Source organism: Dreissena polymorpha, chromosome 9, assembly GCF_020536995.1.
Source record: "Dreissena polymorpha isolate Duluth1 chromosome 9, UMN_Dpol_1.0, whole genome shotgun sequence".
NCBI classification, from domain to species: domain Eukaryota; kingdom Metazoa; phylum Mollusca; class Bivalvia; order Myida; family Dreissenidae; genus Dreissena; species Dreissena polymorpha.
This window is the reverse complement of record NC_068363.1, coordinates 48,026,358-48,049,410: the sequence shown is the minus strand read 5'-3', so window position 1 is coordinate 48,049,410 and position 23,053 is coordinate 48,026,358. Positions and strand designations below refer to the sequence as shown.

The 23,053-nt window shown below is 37.2% G+C and overlaps 1 protein-coding gene across 1 annotated transcript in view; it reads right to left on the bottom strand.

Moving 5' to 3' along the window:
- LOC127844191 (cytoplasmic tRNA 2-thiolation protein 2-like) overlaps window positions 1-22,849 on the bottom strand; it is a 37,823-nt gene extending 14,974 nt beyond the window's left edge. The window contains exons 1-5 of the mRNA XM_052374259.1: window positions 22,804-22,849; window positions 13,522-13,600; window positions 3,122-3,260; window positions 2,549-2,609; window positions 211-320 (exon numbers count right to left, since the gene is read on the bottom strand). Coding sequence (XP_052230219.1) covers window positions 211-320; window positions 2,549-2,609; window positions 3,122-3,260; window positions 13,522-13,600; window positions 22,804-22,849 — 435 coding nt within the window. The remainder of the gene's footprint in view (window positions 1-210; window positions 321-2,548; window positions 2,610-3,121; window positions 3,261-13,521; window positions 13,601-22,803) is intronic.
- Window positions 22,850-23,053: the final 204 nt, after the last annotated feature.

Here is a 23,053-nt window from a genome sequence, read left to right as displayed (position 1 = left end):
ACAGACACACAGAGCGCAAACCATAAGTCCCCTCCAGAGAAACCAGTAGGGGACAATAAATATGCTGAACTAATTGGACTAGAAGGAATATCTCTTAAACATCCTTTTTTCCATACAAAATAATAATTTGAACTAGCAAAAATACTACTTCAAAACAACACTCAAGTTATTATCTTCTTTTTGTGGACTTAATGTGCACTACCCACTTACATCCGCTAGCTTGCACAAGTGATATGGGAACCCTGACTGGCGTAGCAGGGAGTGTATCCGGGTCAGAGTGACCTTACGCTCCTCCAGACTCTGTCCAACCACCTGGCCCTCTGAAATAAGTCATACATCTTTCCTATTATTAACCCTTTACCACTAAGATACACATTTTGACTCATTTAATTAAAGACCTTTCTGACTTGAATCAAATTTTAAAGGCTTTATTTCCAACCCTTTGATACTAATGAGCAGCAAACAGCATAAAACCTGAACAGACTGTGAGTTACTTGCAGGCTGTTCTGGTTTTATGCTGTTTGCACATAGCCATTTTCACTTTGTTTCTGAGTGGGAAAGGATTAAACATGTGTTGGGATTTGTAATGAAATATTTGAAACGGCCTTTCTCCCCCAAGGGATCACACAAATTGCAATTCATTTTGTTTGATTTTGTTTTGCAGACAAATATTTCAGGGTTGTACTTTGAACACAGAGTACACAGATTAGGTTGTATATTACATGTGTGATTTGTAACTTGATGACCACAAATATTCTGATAAAATTCTTATAAACAAGAGGGCCAAGATGGCCCTAGTTTGCTCACCTGAGAGGAGTCGGTTCATTCAATCTTTACCAAACGTCAAACTTGACCTAGATATTGTCCAGACAAACATCCTGGTCAAGTTTCATCATTATTGAACCAAAACTCTGGCAAATGGAGTGATTTTGTTTTTGTAAGATTTGACCTGGTGACCTACATGTATATTTTGAATAGACCCCGTTACAAAACATCAAACTTTGCTTACAAAAATAAATATTATGACCAAGATTCATAAAATCTGAAACAAAATTGTGACCTCTAGAGTGTTTAAAAGGATTTTGTACAATATAATGAAAATGTGGACAATATAAGGGCAATCATTATGGCATTAATTATGTGATATATATAAAACCAATCATTTCACCAAGTTTCATGATGATTGGGCAAAAAATGTGACTTCTAGAGTGTTCAAAGCTTTTTTTACTATATAAATATAAGAAAACTGCCCCCCCCCCCTGGCAGCCATGTTATTAAACTGATCGGAACCATTTTCAAACTCAACTCTCATATCAAGGAAAAAATGTTCTGACCAAATTTCATGAAAATTGGGCCAAAAATGTGACTTCTAGAGTGTTCACATGTTTTTACTATATACATATAGAGAAAAATGCCCCGCCCAGTGGCGGCCATGTTTTTTCACCGATCTGAACCATTTTCGAACTCGTCAGAGATATCAATAAAACCAATGTTTTGACGAACTTTCATGATGATTGGGCAAAAATTGTCACTTCTAGAGTGTTAACAAGGTTTCTCTATAGCCAAATAAGGAAAACTGCCCCCCCCCCCCCCCTAGCAGCCATGTTATTCAACTGACCGGAACCATTTTCGAACTCAACTCTCATATCAAGGAAACAAATGTTCTGACCCAATTTCATGACAATTTGGCCAAAAATGTGACTTCTAGAGTGTTCACATGTTTTCACTATATACATATAGAGAATAATGCCCCGCCCACTGGCGGCCATGTTTTTTCACCGATCTGGACCATTTTCAAACTCGTCCGAAATATCAATAAAACCAATATTTTGACCAACTTTCATGATGATTGGGCAAAAATTCTGACTTCTAGAGTGTTTACAAGGTTTCTCTATAGCCAAAAAAGGAAAACTGCCCACTGGCAGCCATGTTTTTCAAGGGACCGGAACCACTTTTGAACTCAACCAACATATCATTAAGACAAACATTTTGACGAAGTTACATGAAGATTGGGCATGAAATGTGACTTCTACAGTGTTTACAAGTTTTTTCTTTTTTTTTGATCTAGTGACCTAGTTTTTGACCCGGCACAACCCAGTTTCAAACTTGATCGAGATTTCATGGGGACAAAGCTTCTGACCAAGTTTCATGAAGATCGGACAAGAAATGTGGCCTCTAGAGTGTTTACAAACCAAATGTGGACGACGGACGGACAGACAGACAACGGACAAAGACCGGTCCCAAAAGCTCACCTGAGCAATCAGGTGAGCTAAAAATTCAATCATCCTAAAAGTAAGTCAATAATAATATGAGAGAATCTGGTCGTCCAGAATTGGAGCCACGAAAAATATTTATTTTGACTAACAAAGAGGGTGTCCACAAATTTACAGTAAAAACTTAAGAGTAATAACAGTATCTAAGATAAGTAAATAATGGCAGTTACTTTGTAACAGGTATTTATCAGTGTAGTGGAATGATACAAAATAATGTTCTGTTTCGTTTGACTTTTGAAAGATTTTGTTATATAAATATACTTATTTATACATACCTTCAATAAATAAGAGTCCAGGCTTGAACCTTAGTTTCTTGTGAGCTCGCTGACTTAATCCCTGCAAATTGTATAAGAAAATGTTCCCATCAGTCAAATAAAATATAATCCACTAATAATATAAATTGTATCACATTAAAACAATTTATAAATATACAGAATCTTATTATGATATTCATAGAACAAAGAATTTGATGCAAACACTGATGCTACCGCGCTATGGGTATCTTTGGATACTAAATATCAAATGATTTGTTTGTTATTACCAAGTCCTTAAATCGTCCCATTTACAATTAAAAATGGAGTCACATACAACAACTACCAAACCTAAATGCTGTGAATGTTTGATTGAGATCTGCAAGCCAATTTTGAGGGCAGAAAAATAAACTGGAGGGAAACATCTAAAGTTTAGTATGGTAGAGTAGGAAATTGCCTATATTTATTCAACTATAGATATCTAGTCAACTCAATATAATTTCACTAGAATTGTCTGGGTATTCATCCTTCCCATTTTGAGCAGCATCTTGAACTTTTTGGTATCCCAAATCTTTCCTTAACCTGTTCGGCCCATACCTCCTGTATCAGATGCAGAAGGGCGCAGGAGGAGGGCCCGCCAGATATCCCCACTAACACCTTCTCTCCATCCCGCACCAGTTTGGTCTTCCCAATAGCGGCACGGAACTTGTGGGTCACATATACTTGGAAACATCCTCTTGAATAACAACAGCAGGTCGATATTATATAAATATGAAGTCTTGTTGCTATTATACAGAAAGAAAAAAGGATATCATTTGATAAAGGCACTGCATTCAAATGAACCAATGAGAGATACACAGCATAATTATTATGATTGGCTGTTATGTAACCTTCAACAAACTAGATTCCTTTCTGCCATAATTATGTTAATCCTGCTTAGATACGTATTTTTGGCACTTGTAGTCCATAAGAAAGTTATATTGAATTTAAGACCTTTCTTACTAGATTCAAGTGTTTAAGACTTCATCTCCAAACCTTAAATACTAATGAGCAGCAAACAGCATAAAATCTAAACAGACTGCGAGTAACTTGCAGGCTGTTCCTATTTTATGCTGTTTGCTCATAGCCATTTTCACTTTGCTTCTAATGGGGGAAAGGGTTAACAAGAGCACAGCATTACGGGTGCCATGCTCGGCTACCGGGTGCAGTTTTGAATAAATGAAAGCTTGTCAGAATTAATTTTTTTTAGAGGTCACAGTGACCTTGACCTTTGACCTAGTGACCCCAAAATGGGTGTGGCGTGTAGAACTCATCAAGGTGCATCTATATATGAAGTTTCAAAGTTGTACGTGGAAGCACTTTGATTTTAGAGCCAACGTTAAGGTTTTAGCACGAGGCGGACGTCAGACATCAGACGGCGAACATCGGATGACAAGCTGGCTATGACAATACCTCAGGTTTTCTCCGACAACGCCCAGCTAAAAATCAGTGTGACCTTGACCTTTCAGCTCAAAGCATGCACAGGCATACCTCACAACAGGGTTGTATGTTCTTTTGAAATTGCTGTTTAAATCATGAAGTTACAGTCTGAACAAGCTGTTATCATGTCCATATGAAGTTACATTCTGAACAAGCTGTATCATGTCCATATGAAGTTACAGTCTGAACAAGCTGTATCATGCCCATATGAAGTTACATTCTGAACAAGCTGTATCATGTCCATATGAAGTTACAGTCTGAACAAGCTGTATCATGTCCATATGAAGTTACAGTCTGAACAAGCTGTTATCATGTCCATATGAAGTTACATTCTGAACAAGCTGTATCATGTCCATATGAAGTTACATTCTGAACAAGCTGTATCATGTCCATATGAAGTTACATTCTGAACAAGCTGTATCATGTCCATATGAAGTTACAGTCTGAACAAGCTGTATCATGCCCATATGAAGTTACAGTCTAAACAAGCTGTATCATGTCCATATGAAGTTACAGTCTGAACAAGCTGTTATCATGTCCATATGAAGTTACAGTCTGAACAAGCTGTATCATGTCCATATGAAGTTACAGTCTGAACAAGCTGTATCATGTCCATATGAAGTTACATTCTGAACAAGCTGTATCATGTCCATATGAAGTTACAGTCTGAACAAGCTGTATCATGTCCATATGAAGTTACAGTCTGAACAAGCTGTATCATGTCCATATGAAGTTACAGTCTGAACAAGCTGTATCATGCCCATATGAAGTTACAGTCTGAACAAGCTGTATCATGCCCATATGAAGTTACAGTCTGAACAAGCTGTATCATGTCCATATGAAGTTACATTCTGAACAAGCTGTATCATGTCCATATGAAGTTACAGTCTGAACAAGCTGTATCATGTCCATATGAAGTTACAGTCTGAACAAGCTGTATCATGTCCATATGAAGTTACAGTCTGAACAAGCTGTATCATGTCCATATGAAGTTACAGTCTGAACAAGCTGTTTCATGTCCATATTCTTAGGATTGACCTTAAAGTATGCCCAAGACCTTTAAGCTCAGGTTACAGGCATTGAACATGACTTATTTCTATTCAATGCTGAAACATTTGCGACAAGTTGTTTCAAAATTGCAAAATGAATGATGCAGTTACAGTCCAGACAAGCTGTATTACGCCTGACTAAGATCTTTTATCTCTATAAGTGACTTTGTCCTTTGAGGTAAGGAAGAGGGTGTCTTAACTAAACACAATATTTCAAAAGTTGAGCTTTTTACAACTCCATTATATCCATAAAATCTAAGGGTGACTGCAAGAAGTCAATGGTCCGTAAGAATATGTTATTTGGGTGTACTCGCATGTATACCAGAATATAGACAATGATTTAAACTAATGGCTTAAAGAGAATGCACTTGCAACAATGGCTGTTTGTAAAACATGCATGCCCCCCATATGGGCTGTCAGTTGTAGTGGCAGCCATTGTGTGAATACGTTTTTTGGCACTGTGACCTTTGACCTAGTGACCTGAAAATCAATAGGGGTCATTTGCAAGTAATGATCAATGTACCTATGAAGTTTCATGATCCTAGGCGTAAGCTTTCTTGAGTTATCATCCGGAAACCATTTTACTGTATCAAGTCACCTTGACCTTGATCTTTGACCTAGTGACCTGAAAGTCAATAGGGGTCATCTGCGAGTCATGGTCAATGTACCTATGAAGTTTCATGATTCTAGGCGTAAGCGTTCTTGAGTTATCATCCGGAAACCATTTTTCTAAGATGAGTCACCTTGACCTTTGACCTGAAAATCAATAGGGGTCATCTGCGAGTCATGATCAATGTACCTATGAAGTTTCATGATCCTAGGCATAAGTGTTCTTGAGTTATCATCCAGAAACCATTTTACTATTTCGGGTCACCGTGACCTTGACCTTTGACCTAGTGACCTGAAAATCAATAGGGGTCATCTGCGAGTCATGATCAATGAACCTATGAAGTTTCATGATCCTAGGCATAAGCTTTCTTGAGTTATCATCCGGAAACCATTTTACTATTTCAGGTCACCGTGACCTTGACCTTTGACCTAGTGACCTGAAAATCAATAGGGGTCATCTGCAAGTAATGATCAATGTACCTATGAAGTTTCACGATCCTAGGCGTAAGCTTTCTTGAGTAATCATCCGGAAACCATTTTACTGTATCAAGTCACCTTGACCTTGATCTTTGACCTAGTGACCTGAAAGTCAATAGGGGTCATCTGCGACTCATGGTCAATGTACCTATGAAGTTTCATGATTCTAGGCGTAAGCGTTCTTGAGTTATCATCCGGAAACCATTTTTCTAAGATGAGTCACCGTGACCTTGACCTTTGACCTGAAAATCAATAGGGGTCATCTGCGAGTCATGATCAATGTACCTATGAAGTTTCATGATCCTAGGCATAAGTGTTCTTGAGTTATCATCCAGAAACCATTTTACTATTTCGGGTCACCGTGACCTTGACCTTTGACCTAGTGACCTGAAAATCAATCATTATTAAATTAATGAAATGTCCAAGTAGTATTGGCATACACAAGTTGATAACATGGCAGCAGTGGTGTTAAATTCTAATAAAAGTCTGTTCACATCACTTTTGTCATTATTAGTTTAATGCAAAGGGAAAATGTATTGACCAATATTTTTTGCTCATGTTTTCTTTCTTAACAATGTTAAATACTTCATTGTTGCCATAAAAATATATGTGTAAAAAGGTCCATACTCATTATTTTAAAACAAATTTACATTTTGTTGGACATTGTGTATATATGCTACTCTAAAGCTATTTACAATTAAGTTATTTTCATGCAAGAGTTTATGATTTTAGAAAGGCTTTTAAGTTTACAGACAACAATTTTAAGTCTAATTCACTAAATGAGATCAAATGTGCATGTTTTCATTTACAATTTATCAAACATTTCTTTATCTGATTTAAATTGCATAGTCAAATAGCACACACAATTAGACCAAAAAAGGTGTTTTGAAATACAAAAACTGAGCACTGTAAAAATTTACATTTGTTACAAAAGAGTAACAAGGCATTGAGCTACTGTTAAAAGTAATCTCAGAGTGAAATTGAAACTTTTATAATACAATCAATAAATTTGATTAACCCAACTTCTATCTACAGCTCTGCTTTACACAAGTTTACGACTAAATTTGATATAGCTTTCTTCATTGAAGCTAATCTGCTGATTTCCATTCACACTTTTAATCAAAGACAATGTAATCAGACATTTGATATCACATTTCTCCAAATACTGTAAAGTGATAGACATTTGTGCGAATAATATTTTTTTCTAAAAAATATCTCGCCAATAAAATTAACCATTTAATAACATACTTTCAAGTTCTGAACAAATAACATACATGTAGGATCATTAGTATATTGACACAAAAATAGCATTTTGGAATAGATTTTTTTTACGAAAAACAATGACATGAAAACATACTTTCACAAAATTAAGAGGTTTTACATCTTTTTTTAGTAGTTACCAGACTACACATTCAACAAATGATCTATTCATTCCAATAAAATTGTTTTAGTTTGTATATCACATTAGCCTGACAAATTAGAAACAAACAACAACTTCAACACAGACTAATAGTGAAAATGAAATAAAAATAAAATGGGACTTACAAGAAAATGATCAAATACTGGTAACATAAATGGATACTTAAAGATCTGCTGATATTTATTGAGGGACCAGAAGGCTACCATTTAACAATCAAGTTGATATATGTGGACACATTAAATACGAAAATGACTGTTCATTTTGTGAAAAAAAGGAAACACCAAACTTCAGTTCAACAATCAAGTTGATCAAATAATAATTTGTTGAATTATCAAGTTAGTCAACAAGGCTTCACTTTAAGGCAAAAAGTTGATCCACAAAACTTAAGTTTAGCAATCAGTTGATCTCCCTGTTAACAACTTTAATGAGTGTCCACTCTGTGAAATACTACGACGTCGAGAGGACCCTGAGCAGACTGGCGATGAATTATGATCGGGAACGCAGTCTACTTCCGCCCAGCACAGCCGAGAGTGCTACACGCCTTAACAGAATGCGTGAATACTCATATGCCCTCTCAGCAAGAACTCAGTATTCACGACCAGGTCGAACAAACTTGTCGGCAATACCCGCCAATTCTCCGCCAAGCAGCACCCCAGTGCCGACCGCTACGCAGACAAAGCAAAAGAGAAAGGTTGCTAAGTCGATGAGTACCGATATCCAGTGTAGTCCATGTAGCAGGGATAATTTGCACCACGACGCAGCGGGGTATTGCATCGAGTGCAGCGAATACTTCTGCGAGAGTTGCATAAAACATCACAAAAATCTCAAAATCACCAAGAACCACACCATGCAAGATCGTCGAAAGATGCCAAAAGTTCAGAAATATGACCCAGAGGAAGAAATTATAGAAATATGCGAGGAACATCCAATGGAGCTGATACGATTTTTCTGTAAAGATCATGATGAACCGAGCTGTCGGATTTGTGCCACTCTCAAGCATCGAGCCTGCAGCACCCTGGTCTACATTCCTGATCTCAAGTCCAAGGAAACCAACAAGAGCTGCGTGAATACCATCAAACAAATGAACGCCCTCGCCGCGCAGTTTGAGACTGCCCGTGAAGAAACTGAGCGAACAATGAAGACACTTGAGATTAAGAAACATGACTATGAGCAAAGCATGCTGAAACTTCACCAAGACTTCATAGACCATCTGCATTACCTGGAGCAGCAAGCTATGAGGAATCTGGAGACACTGTATCAGGTAAACAGTTGGTGGTAATTTTAACACTTTCCCACTCAGAGGAAAAGTGAAAATGGCCATGTGCAAACAGCATAAAACCAGAACAGCCTGAGAGTAACTTGCAGTCTGTTAAGGTTTTAATGCTGTTTGCTGCTCATCAAAACCTAAGGTTTGGAGATGAAACCTAAAAAACTTGAATCTAGTAAGAAATATTTTCAATAAAATATAACTGTCTTAGGGACTACAAATGCCTGAAAACACATATCTAAGTTGTAAAGGGTTAATGGGCAATAAATCAGAAGAACTCCGGTTGGTGATCAGGTACAATAAATCAGGTACATATACATATGGTGATGGTGATTTTAATGCTCACTCTACCAGGTACAGAGGTCGGAATTAATTTTCATGGGACACTCTTTCAAATGCAAAAGGTGGTTTTTATGCTCAGATACCAAAGGTGTTGTTGCTTTGCATGGTCACTGTTTCAGATTAAGGTGTTGTTGTGTTGTTGTTTTTTTTAATGGGAATTCAGAAAGAGTGGTTTTGGCGTTAGTTGACACTCTATAAAAATGCATTGTTGTCTGAACTCTTTTTAAGGGCATTCTATCAGATACAAAAGGTGATGTTTATTTTAGACATGCATATGGTGGTGGCGATTTTAGTGGGCCCTCTTTGTGATACAAAAAGTTAAATTGATTTTACTGTGAATTGTATGAGGAACTCTTTGAGATAAAAAATAATAATGATGTTGAATGTAATGGGCATTCAATAAGATACAAACAATGGTGTTGATTTAAGTAAGCATTCTATCAGATACAAAAGGTGTTGTTGATTGTAGTGGGCACTCTTTAGGATACGAAAGACGCTGTTGGTGTTAGTGGAAGTTCTATTATGGTATTGTTGATTTACATGGGCATTCTATTAGATACATATAATGATATTGATTTTCATGGGCATTCTATTAGATACATGTACAAAGGGAGGTGTTGATTTTCATTGCCAATCTATTAGAATTATAGGGTGGTGCTCATTTTGGTGGGCATTATATATGATACAAATGGTGATACTGATTTTCGTGGGCATTATATTAGATACAAATGTAAGTGTTGATTTAAGAGGGCATTCTATTAGATAAAAAGGATGGGGTTAATTTTCATGTTCACCCTATCATCAGATACAAAAAGTATTGTTGATTTTCATGGGCATTATATCAGATACAAAGGCCAAAAGGTGGTGTTTTTAGAGGGCATTCTATCTGATAACAAGAGCACCGCCTTGCGGGTGCAGACCGCTCATCTATTTTCTTTTTAAAGGTGAAGGGACTCTCATTTTCAATCACAAAGGAGGGAGGGGTGGAGTGAAGAGCGGTGCATTGTGTGGGGGTTTGGACATTTATTACATTTTCTTCCAAAAATGCGAAAAAAAGGAAAAAAAAAAATCGGGGGGTGGGGGTGGGGGGGGGGGGGTGGGGGGGGATTCTTGGGTGCGATGGTTGGACGGTATTTCAAACATAAAATAATAAAAATAAATATTTGTGTTTTTTAACCGTTTCATAAAAAAAAATGGGGGGGGTGAGGTGGGGGGGTATAGTGTGAGGGTGTGGTGGTAATTTGTGAGATGATCTTAATAAAAAAAAATAAAAAAAAAATAGCGGGGGGGGGATTCGGGTGGGGGGAGGGGGGGGTGGGTGGGGGGATTCTTGGGTGCGATGGTTGGACGGTATTTCAAACATAAAATAATCAAAATAGTTTTGTTTTTTAACCGTTTAAAAAAAAAATTGGGGAGGGGGTGGGGTGGGGGGGGGGGTATAGTGTGAGGGTGTGGTGGTCCTTTGTGAGATGATCTTAAAAAAAAAAAAAAAAAAAAAAAAATAGGGGGGGGGGGGGGGTTGGGGGGGGGGGGCACGGGCGATGGTTTGGGTGGAGTCTATTGTGGTATGTCAGGTAAGAGTAGTTTTGTCAAAGTATCAATCAAATCTAATCATAAATAAAGAAGTTATGGCAATTTTAGAGAAATTTAATAATTTGACCTTGAGAGTCAAGGTCATTCAAAGGTCAAGGTAAAATTCAACTTGCCAGGTACAGTAACCTCATGATAGCATGAAAGTATTTGAAGTTTGAAAGCAATAGCCTTGATACTTAAGAAGTAAAGTGGATCGAAACACAAAATTTAACCATATATTCAAAGTTACTAAGTCAAAAAAGGGCCATAATTCCGTAAAAATGACATCCAGAGTTATGCAACTTGTCCTTTTACTGTACCCTTATGATAGTTTGCGAGTGTTCCAAGTATGATAGCAATATCTATGATACTTTAGGGGTAAAGTGGACCAAAACACAAAACTTAACCAAATTTTCAATTTTCTAAGTATAAAGGGCCCATAATTCCGTCCAAATGCCAGTCAGAGTTACATAACTTTGCCTGCACAGTCCCCTTACGGTAGTTAGTAAGTGTTGCAAGTATGAAAGCAATAGCTTTGATACTTAAGGAATAAAATGGACCTTAACACAAAACTAAACCAAAATTTTCAATTTTCTAAGTATAAAAAGGGCACATAATTCTGTCAAAATGCACGCCAGAGTTATCTAACTTTGCGTGCCCAGTCCCCTCATGATAGTAAGTAAGTGTACCAAGTTTGAATGCAATAGCATTGATACTTTCTGAAAAAAGTGGACCTAAACGCAAAACTTAACCAAAATTTTCAATTTTCTAAGTATAAAAAGGGCACATAATTCAGTCAAAATGCACGCCAGAGTTACATGTATCTAACTTTGCCTGCCCAGTCCCCTCATGATAGTAAGTAAGTGTACCAAGTTTGAATGCAATAGCATTGATACTTTCTGAGAAAAGTGGACCTAAACGCAAAACTTAACCGGACGCCGACGCCGACGCAGACGCCGACGCCAAGGTGATGACAATAGCTCATAATTTTTTTTCAAAAAATAGATGAGCTAAAAAGGAATGTGTATACAGTGGATACAGAGGTGGTATTTATTTAACAGGCACTGAGTGCTGTCTTTCATAATAGGCAGCATATTATATAGAATTGCTCTTCCTATGCCTTTTTTAAGAACTAAAACAGGCAATTTAATTAAGATTCAATCTCTATCAGTATTTGAATAATAATATTTAATAACCTACGCCATGTAAATGATTGCCAAGACTAATACCTGATGTTTAATCAATTCTAGGACCAGCAAGGGTACATATCCGCCAGGGTGGGCTCATGTAGCGAGGCGATCAAAACCCTCCAGCAGGCCACACAACACCTAGACTCTGCCAAGAAAAACGGCATCGAAAGCAAAGTCTTTCTTCAGATGAAAAAGATTAAAAAGCAAGTAAGGCACTTTGAAGATCTGCTAGCAGATATCCAAAAGAAAAACAAAGAAGCCCTGAATTTCAAGTTCAAAGCAGATCCTAAAGTTAAGGAGTTCCTGAAAATGACGGATGTTCTCGGAACTCTTGATATAGTACAGGCACCAGGAAAGACTGTGACGACGCTGAAACATTTCAAAGTCAACTCCCAAAGTGATGCCTATGACGTGTCTGACGTCACAGGGTCGTGTTTCCTGTCAGACGGACGTCTAATCCTTGCTGACATGTATAACGAGAGTCTGAAAGTCGTGGACACAAGTTTTGCACTGGTGACCCAAACCAAGCTATCCACAGAGCCTTGGGATGTGTGCCCCATTTCTGATACTCAAGTCATTGTCAGTCTGCCTAAAGAGAAAAAACTCCAGTTTTTCAACATTGGTTCAACCATACAACCGCTCAAAAAGATAGGCAACATTCCATCTTTAAAAAGCAGTCAGTACTTTGGCGTAGCATACTACAAAGAGAGGCTGTATGTAACATGCCCAAAAGAAACACCCCCATGCATCAAAATCCTGGATATGAATGGGGCACCAGTCCATGAAATTGCAAACAGCAACCAAGAGCAGCCAATCTTCAGCGACCCATTGTTCATCGCAGTGCAAAACGATGGGAAGACTATCTACGTCTCTGACAGCGGAAACAACACAATCGTAACGATAGACACCAGAAACGACGAGGTAAAGCACACACACCAAATGGCAGATGGCAACCACCCAGGTGGACTTGTAGTGCTCACAGAGGGGGACGTATACACCTGTGGCTTCAAGTCAAATAACGTTCTCCGCTTTAATGCCGGGGGCCAGTATCTTGAAGAACTCATTACAAATCAAGGGGGGCTACTCTCACCGCAGTCAATATGCTATTGGTCACAGGGGAGACAACTTGTGGTCACCATGCAGAAATCAAACATTGTCAAAGTATTTCAAGTTTCATAACTGAACTATAAATATTATAGCGAAATAGGATTTTTTCATACACTCAACTCTTGACACTCAGAAATGCCAATGGAATTTGTGTTGTATATCCTTCAATAGGATGTTACTGTTGACAACTGCCTAAATTTGTTTGTTGTCGTTTTCTTTATTGAACTGTTTATTGTTAGAAATATTGTGCGAGTTATTTTAAATAAATGTATGCTTTCTTCTAGTTTACACTTATTCTCTCAAAAATGAAGCAATAGAAAATATGACATTTGATTTAATTTTAACTTGGTAACATTAGTGTAACCAAAATTAAATAATTCATTTCACTTGCAATTCAAAGCAGATGAAATATGTGCATATAGAAGAATCTTACAGGCCACAACTTAAGAAGGAAAAAGCCTTGGACTACATTGTGTCCAACTCACCTGCAGAAAGCATCATTCACCCTTGTTATAAGAATGGCTGGCTCCTCTTTGCACTTCATGCATTTTCTATCAAGACTGAAAAAATAACAAGAATCAAAAATAAAAACATCAAACCAATCATGGGTGAAATATGAAATTTTGTCACATCCATTTCAACCCTTGAAAGTGAATTGTTGCTGATAAAATGAAACATGCACTTAAAAACAATTTTAATTCTGTTATTTATAATCATAATAATAATGTTCATTTTTCCCAACTTCACAGTTTAATGCACTATTTGTCCCAATGTCATGGTTTATTATGCTATTTTTCCCAATCCAAGAGGCACAGGCTGTAACAAATAAAAGCAAACAAATCACTGAGCAGCTATGATACATGTGGTCATCACTGGATAATTAACTAATTTCTTGCAAGTACAGCTCACTGCAAATTTAACAGTTACACTTCCAAAGTACCACTCAAGCGTTACCAGCTGTAATACCTTGACACTTCTGTCTAAGTTGTCAGGATTGAACAAACGACCGAGTAGTTTCAACGAATCTATTCAAATCGTAGAGCGAGACTTAGGAAGTTTAGTTTACAAATAAATAACTATGAATATGATGAAGGTGCGCAGCATCACTGTCAGCCGGTTAGTTTTGTAATAACTTAAAAATACTTATGAGCTTTTAGAACTATTTCCTACCATTATGGTGACTTCAGCTTAAACTGGTAGGTTTTGGACTTTAAATGACATAGATTTTGAGTCAGTGACCAAGGTGACGATCTGTGATGCTGCGCGCTATTTATAGTGAAGATGCTTTAGGATTCCGAAACTTAGGCGTCTCGACCAATCAACAAGCACTTAGGAATTCCTTAACCAATGAAAGAAGTTTACCAAGAACCATTTCCTAAACAGCATTTCGGAATCCTAAATTAACAAAGTAAGTCAATAATATGATTTGTTACATTATAAAAAGCAATTCATATTAAAACACATTAAATTAATACATCATATCAGGCAGTAATGTTCTGCATTTAAAGTCTGCTTAACAGTTTAATATTACAATGAAAACACGAAACTATACGATGCATAGGCTTCGTACGCGTAACAAACTAGTTCCAAAGCATTTGCAACAAGACATAACATTACCCAAATGCAATAAACAAATGCATCCTAAGATTAATAATACAAGTGAAAACCATTAATTTTGAGGAATAATAATTAGGAAAATCAAATAATATTATGCAATTGACAATGTAGGTTGTATTCTTACACAGCGCGCTGACAGCGTCATAGTAAACAAACATGGAGCGTATTTTTGGATTGGAATTACTGTGTTGTGATAAACAATGGATTATTAGCAGGTATCTGGAGATAATAAAACATGTGTAAGTAAATTTAGTTGTTAATATAATAATTAATATATACTATCATAACTATTACATATTACACAGCTATTACTGTTAGTTGCAATAATTAAACTCTCAACTTTATACCCAATGGGTTGCCAAGAGTTGCAATACGCCGTCTATTTTCCAAAGGTGCAAAACTGAATTACCAATGCAAGGGCTAAGGAATACTGAAACTGCAATAACTTATCAACATTTGTCAACAAGAATAGTGCTTTGAAACATAGGCATGTTTTTAAGTGTCCATAGGTTGTAATTCAGGTAAATTTAATGTGTTTTGAAGATTAGTCACAGGGCCCTCAATTCATTTTAGGGGAAGCGGGTCGCTACCCTCATGAGGGGGAATTTTCGCGGCGTTTCGCTTTTGGGGGGATTTTTTTACTTACTCTCTCATTATTACATTTGTACATGTTTGCACTATATTCATTTCTTTTTTTCATGATTTAGTATGTTTGACAAGATTAAATTGAAATAGAATTGAGATATAATAATCATGAGACACATCTTATTAAAAAAAAAAAAAATTTTTTTTTTTTTTATTTCAGGTGAAATTTTTCCCCCCAAAAGGGGAAAAAGTATACTTTTCAGGTGGCAGACTGCCGCCGAAATTTGGCCGCAGATCTGATGGTTGAGGGCCCTGAGTCATTGCTTTCCTCAATATGTCACGAATGACATGTATTTAGGGATGCGCACCGATCAGCAGCTGACTGCTGAGGCTGTGTTTATGAAGGGGTGCATATGGACTCCCAGAGCAATCACAGCAAAAATTATCAAAGGCTTTGTGAGTCCCTTTACAGTACAGCCAACGGGGAACAAACATATTTCGCGATCCGCGGAGTCAATGTGCAACAAGTCGATGCTGAGTCGGCCGTTGAAGCCGCGTCAGTATGTGGCAGCACGTCGCATTTCGCCGCGATGCTTCACATCTGTCTGCAGAGCCATGTCAAGGCAAGCCGCGATCCGCAATATGACGCAGAGTCCATGCGCATCATAAAATAAAAATCTTTTAAAAATGATTAGTTAGTCAATAAATTTCAAAAGAACAATTATAATAATATTTAAAATCATAATAAATTTAATGTGCGCGGATTGTATTAGCATATAAGCATATTTAATGTGTCTGGCCAAGTATGTTTGTTTTCCTGCCCGTAGTGTATGTATTTCACACATAAACAAGGTCACGTAATTGTGTACAATTATTTTCCCTTTTATATCGAGACATCAAGGAGACCAGGCAGCTGTTTTCACACCTACAAGTGGTCATTGAGGATACAGTAGATAGTGGATTTATAATTGCTTGTTGTTTTTGCTATTATATTTTAGCTATGACAATAAGCAGTTTGAAGCCACATCAATAATCAAGACTTAATTGTTGTTTTGTTTTCAGCTTACTATAACTATTGCTTGAATATGCATATATATATATAAACTCGTTTCATTTTGTTCATATTATACAGTTGATATCGCTACTCATTACCCAATAATTCCGTATAGTCCAGTTTTAAGGCAAATTCTGGTAAATATTTACCATAAAAGTGCTCAAGAAAAACAAACATTTGCCATTTTTCTTAAGTTTCAAATAAATTTTGGCATTAATTGTTACTATCTAAAGATGTGTTGAAATAACGTCCAATCCAATTCTTTTTCTCCACTGTACACAAGTAAATTGCCTGACGTGATACAACACAAAATACACCCAAACTTTCCATGGGACGTTCTACATGTCTGCATAATTTTCGTGAGCTTTTCATTGACACAAAAGATATTTTAGCACTGTTTATCTGACGCTAGAATTTGTTGATGTCGCGTTAGCATTAAAATTCGGAAGGATGTTTCGGATTACAAATTTAATAATGCTCATTTGAGAATCGAACGAAACATTTACAGTTGAGAGTAATTAATTAACCCTTTTCTCCATAAGAAGCAAAGTGAAAATGACTTTTGCAACCAGCATAAAACCAGAACAGCCTGCGATTAACTCGCAGTCTGTTCAAGTTTTATGCTGTTTGCCATACATGCCATACGTCCCGGATTGTCCAGGATTTTCCCGGAAATGAAGATCGTGTCCCACAGTCCCGCAAATCTGTAAAAGGTCCTGGATTTTACAAAATTCATATATAAATGTACCTTATCTTAGGCTAAACTGCACCTTGAATCTGTGTTCCCACTAATCTGCAGCGTCTCAATTACAAGGCCTACCTGAATAGGTGACTACGCTATGTGTCAAAATCGATCAACTAACAGGGGTCCTGTTATCATATCGATTGTCTCATATTTGCAGTCAAACCGAAAAGACAGTTAATTGGCTTCAATATACTACGTTATAATTTCCCGGTGCATAAGGGCAAAGGAGTTTTCACACATCTGAAGATTTATGCCCTTGTTTGGCCGTTTTTGGGGCCGAAATTTCGGCCCAATTCCCCCCTTAAATGTATATTTATGTAAATTACATTAAAATATAGCAATTTTAAGTGCTGAATGGTTGGTGAAAAGATCTTCCAAAATTCTCCTTTCGGCCCAAAACGACGCGAAATTCCCCCCTCTAAGGGCCCCGGCCCCAATCCCCAGTGTAGCAAGGGCCCTGGTGCGGTTGTGAATTAGTCATGCATGAATAACCCGGTGTCAGTATCAATCTATAGTTTCAGTGGCTTTGTTATTCCAAGCTCACTTATCCGTCCGTATTGTGTACTCCTCCACGATAAAATCGTGGGCAGTTACTTCGGAGACTTTTGATGAAAACATCGATGTTGTCCTCCTGGAAATTGTGCATTTCGTGCATAATTCGGTTATATCAAAACATTATTATTTAGTTCTGCCAGATTAAATAACGAGAGGGCCAAGATGGCCCTAGTTCGCTCACCTAAGAGGAGTCGGTTCATTTAATCTGTACCAAACATCAAACTTGACCTAGATATTGTCCAAACAAACATCCTGGTTATTAGTTTCATCATTATTGAACCAAAACTCTGGCGTATGGAGTGTTTTTGTAAGATATTTCCTGGTGACCTATATTTTGAGTTGACCCCCTTAATAAACATCAAACTTTGCTTACAAAAATAAATATTTTGACCAAGATTCATAAAATCTGAAACAAAATTGTGACCTCTAGAAAATGAAAAATGAAAATTTGGACAATCTAAGGGCAATAATTATGGTATTAATTATGTGATTTTGCTCATTATCAAACTTGACTGAGATCTTTCAGCAACTTTCATAAAGAATGCTTGAGAAGTGTGAAAGCTAGAGTGTTTACAAACCAAATGTGGACGAATGGACGGCGAACAAAGACCAATTCTAAAACCTCACCTGAGCAATCAGGTGAGCTAAAAAGTGTGTTTCACCGATCTGAGCCATTTTCCAACTTGTCAGAGAAATCAATAAAACCAATGTATTGACTAAGTTTCACGATGATTAGGCAGAAAATGAAACTTCTATATTGTTCGATCACAAGGTTTCTCTCTAGTCACATAAGGAAAACTGCCCCCCCCCCCTGGCGGCCATGTTTTTTTTACCGATCGGGACCATTTGCGAACTCATATGCGATATATACATGTATAAAACTAATCATTTCACCAAGTTTCATGATGATTGGGCAAAAAATTTGACTTCTAGAATGTTCACAAGCTTTTTTTACTATATACATGTAAATATAAGAAAACTGCCCCCCCCCCCCCCCCCCCCGGCAGCCATGTTATTCAACTAACTGGAGCCTTTTTTTAACCAAATGTTATGAAAATTGGGCCTAAAATGTGACTTCTAGAGTGTTCAAATGTTTTCACTATATACATATAGATAAAAACGTCCCGCCCACTGGCGGCCATGTTTTTCACCGATCTGGACCATTTTCGAACTCGTCCGAGAAATCAATAAAACCTATGTTTTGTCAAACTTTCATGATGATTGTGCAAAAATTGTGACTTCTAGTGTGTTAACAAGGTTTCTCTATAGCCAAAAAAAGGAAAACTGCCCCGCCCAATGGCGGCCATGTTTTTCAATGGACCAGAACCACTTTTTAACTCAACCAACATATCATTAAGACAAACATTTTGACAAAGTTACATGAAGATTGGGCATCAAATGTGACTTCTACAGTGTTTCCAAGATTTTTCTTTTTTCTGACCTAGTGACCTAGTTTTTGACCCAGCATGACCCAGTTTCCAACTTCATCATGATATCATTGGGACAAATCTTCTGACCAATTTTCATGAGGATCGGACAAAAAATGTAGCCTCTTGAGTGTTTACAAGGTATCTCTATATCCAAATAAGGAAAACTGCCTCGCCAACTGGTGGCCATGTTTTTCAAGGGACCGGAACCACTTTTGAACTCAACCAACATATCATTAAGACAAACATTTTGACAAAGTTTCATGAAGATTGGGCATGAAATGTGACTTCTACAGTGTTTACAAGGTTTGTCTTTTTTTTTACCTAGTGACCTAGTTTTTGACCCGGCATGACCCAGTTTCGAACTCGACCGAGACATCATTGGGACAAAGCTTCTGACCAAGTTTTATGAAGATCTAAAAAGAAATGTGCCCTCTAGAAAATACACTGTATTACTATTAAAACATTAATAGTCAAAGGGGAGTAACTACTGTAAACTTGAATGTGATATTTAGAAGAGTTGTCTTGCATGTTACATGACCTTAATTCATGATTGTTTACAAGCCTTTTTACTATATAAATATAAGGAAAACTGCCCGTCCCCCTGGCAACCATGTATTTCAACGGACTGGAACCATTTTCCAGGGCTCGATACTAACGGTGGTCCGTTGACCAGGGGTCAGTAAAAAAAAGGGAGGACCATAGAAACTAGAAATTTGGTTGATCCGTCGGACCAGTTAAAAATCCTGGCCAGCTTATTGTGAAATACTGGTGGAAAGCCATTTTCATCAATAAAACAACTTTATATGTTCAAAATTAACCGATAATTTCATCATTATTTTATGGGTCGACTCAAGACCTGGATAAAAATAGCAACATATTGGAAATTTCAATTTTTTTAGATGCCCGGATGACAAAAACCTGTTGTCGCATCAAAAAATTGATTTGCGTTCCGGTCTCCCGAAAATGTCTCCGGACTTCGCTGTGATCCATACACAAATTAACATAAAATTCTAATCGTTCGGATCGATAAATGAACAAAATAGTATTTATTATTTTGAAAAAGCAGCAGTAATCAGCATTTTATCGATCTTAATACCATCAGAAAATACTTTGTTTACAGTTAGAATTTATACTGGAGGGCGCTGAATAATGTTTTGATATTGCGGGAGAGTAAACGTGCGTATTTTCAAGATTACAAGTTTTCACGATGTGGAATTTCATTCCAGGGATGGTTGAACCTACGCCTAAAAAACCTAAAACTAATAAGAGAAGCTTGAAGTACAGCGAAAATAAGAAAGGGATATTGAGATAGTTTAGTAGATAGTATAGTTTTCTTTTTATAAATGCACAATACATTTTGGATAGTCCGGAAAGTAAGTTGAAATTTAGGTAAAATAACAGAGAAATTGTCACACCACTTGAAATCTTGGAGGACCAGTAATTTCTGAAAGCTGGTGGTCCTTTGGGTCAGTAGGTAAAACAAGTTAGTGTCAAGCCCTGTTTTTGAACTCAACTCTCATATCAAGGAAACAAATGTTCTGACCAAATTTCATGAAAATTGGGCCAAAAATGTGCCTTCTAGATTGTTCATATGTTTTCACTATATACATATAGAGAAAAATGCCCCGCCCACTGGCGGCCATGTTTTTTCACCGATCTGGGCCATTTTCGAACTCATCCGAGAAATCAATAAAACCAATGTATTGACCAATTTTCATGATAATTGGGCAAAAATTGTGACTTCTAGAGTGTTAACAAGGTTTCTCTATAGCCAAATAAGGAAAACTGCCCCGCCCACTGGCGGCCATGTTTTTCAACAGACCGGAACCACTTTTAAACTCAACCAACATATCATTAAGACAAACATTTTGACAAAGTTACATGAAGATTGGGCATGAAATGTGACTTCTACAGTGTTTACAATATTTTTCTTTTTTTTTACCTAGTGACCTAGTTTTTGACCCGGCACGACCCAGTTTCAAACTCAACCAAGATTTCTTTGGGACGAAGCTTCTGACTAAGTTTCATGAAGATCGGACAATAAATGTGGCTTCTAGAGTGTTTACCAACAAATGTGGACAGACGGATGGACAGACAGACGACGGACAAAGACCAGTCACAAAAGCTCACCTGATTGCTAAAAAACAACAACACACAAACAATGTGTATCTTTATTGTTTAGGATGATTAATTATTGCAACAATTACTGTAACATATACTAATTTAACATAATTCGAATGGCCTATTACAGGGGTCGACAAAACGGGCGACTTGGGCGAAATTTTTGCCGAACGTCGGCTAATATCACCTTTATTGAAGAGAAAAGCGAAATTCATTTCGCCTTATTTTTCAAGTTAATCCATAAACTAACAATACCTGTAAAGCAACATCACAATTAAATTCCAGCAAACACAATTTATTTCCTCACACCCGATAAAAATAAGTACAAATGAAGTCAAATCTCCGATAGTTTTTCACACATTGCATCCTCTATGGAGCCAATGTATTAATGCTGTATCTGACAGTACTTCATGCTGCCGGTAACGTAGTATTGATCAATGCCTTTTGGCCATAATTGCCACCTGCTGAGGTGTTACAAGTTTACAGTTTTAACTCCTAGAATTCGGTCATAAAATCAAAGACCTTTGATTTCTACATTATACCGACAGCATTAACAGCTTGCAGTTTTTTAGGGATTGGTTTAATTGACGTCATTTGGAAACACTGTTGTGATTGTCAAAGACTTGTGTCTTTAAATGGTTTTATTGTTGTTTCTTCTTGAATTTGAGCGCCAACCTACCCTATTTTTTTTGCACGTAACCTGAACCACAACATAATTTTGTTTTGGCCTAATTAAATAAAATTGCTGACATTACACATGTTTAATGCATGATGTATTATTATCAGTCTGAATAAAATCATTTCCTTTTCCTAAATAATGAATGTTGTTTAACTAGTACATTGAATTGATCCATGGTGGTCAGTTGTTATTCAATTTTTATTGCACTGAACTGTTTTAAGCTTTAAAAAAAAACAAGTTGCCCGGCAGGACTACCAACTTTTGAAATTGAGTTGCCCAGGCCAAAATTAACTTGCCACGGGCTAACGGGAAACCACTTATTTCCATCCCTGGCTATATGTATACATGTCCCGGAAAATCGGCAAATGTCCCGGAAAATTGAGCTCAATGTCCTGGAATTGGTCTGAAATTTATGGCATTTATGCTGTTTGCTGCTCATCAGTATCTAAGGGTTGGAAATGAAGCCTTCAAAACTTCAATCTAGCAAGGAAGGTCTAAAATATAACTTTTTAAAGGACGATGAATGCGTGAAAATACATATCTCAGTGGTAAAGGGTTAAATGATAATTTGTAAAAACGCATAAGGTGCCATATAGCTTATTAAAACATAAAAATAACAAAAGAAGCCTAAATCTAGATTTCTACGCTACACAAATGTACATGTAGGCGTGGGATTTATTCCGCGTAAGTACGCGAGGTTAATATAGACACGGCAACGTTACGCGGATCGATATCGAGTGCCTCGCCAATATGCCACGTGAACACATGACGTGGCTGCCGAGTACTAACGATTCTGGCCGTGGCGTGACCAAGAATTGTGTTTTTTACTCTTGGGCTGTACTGTATTTGGACAATCAATCCCAGCTGTACGCTCATCACTACTATGACACTTCTAGTTCTACATTTATTATAACTAGTTTTCACATGTAATTTAACTGAAACTCAAATAACATCATTCTTGTGAATCTTACATGTTTAATTTCCTCTCTTTTGCCAGTGGAATTTCATCTTCCAGAATGCTGCACATGATAACAGTAAAGATTTTTACCTTATGTAATATTGTCAAATTGAAGGCAATAAGTCGCGAATTTATGTGACTAAAAAGGCGTGCTCGATTATACAGAGGCTACAACCAAACATATAAATTGACAATTTTCAACGTCGGCTGCCAGCTATTGGACATTGACTTTACAAAGTTACACCACTATGGTGTACGCGGCAAGACTCTTGG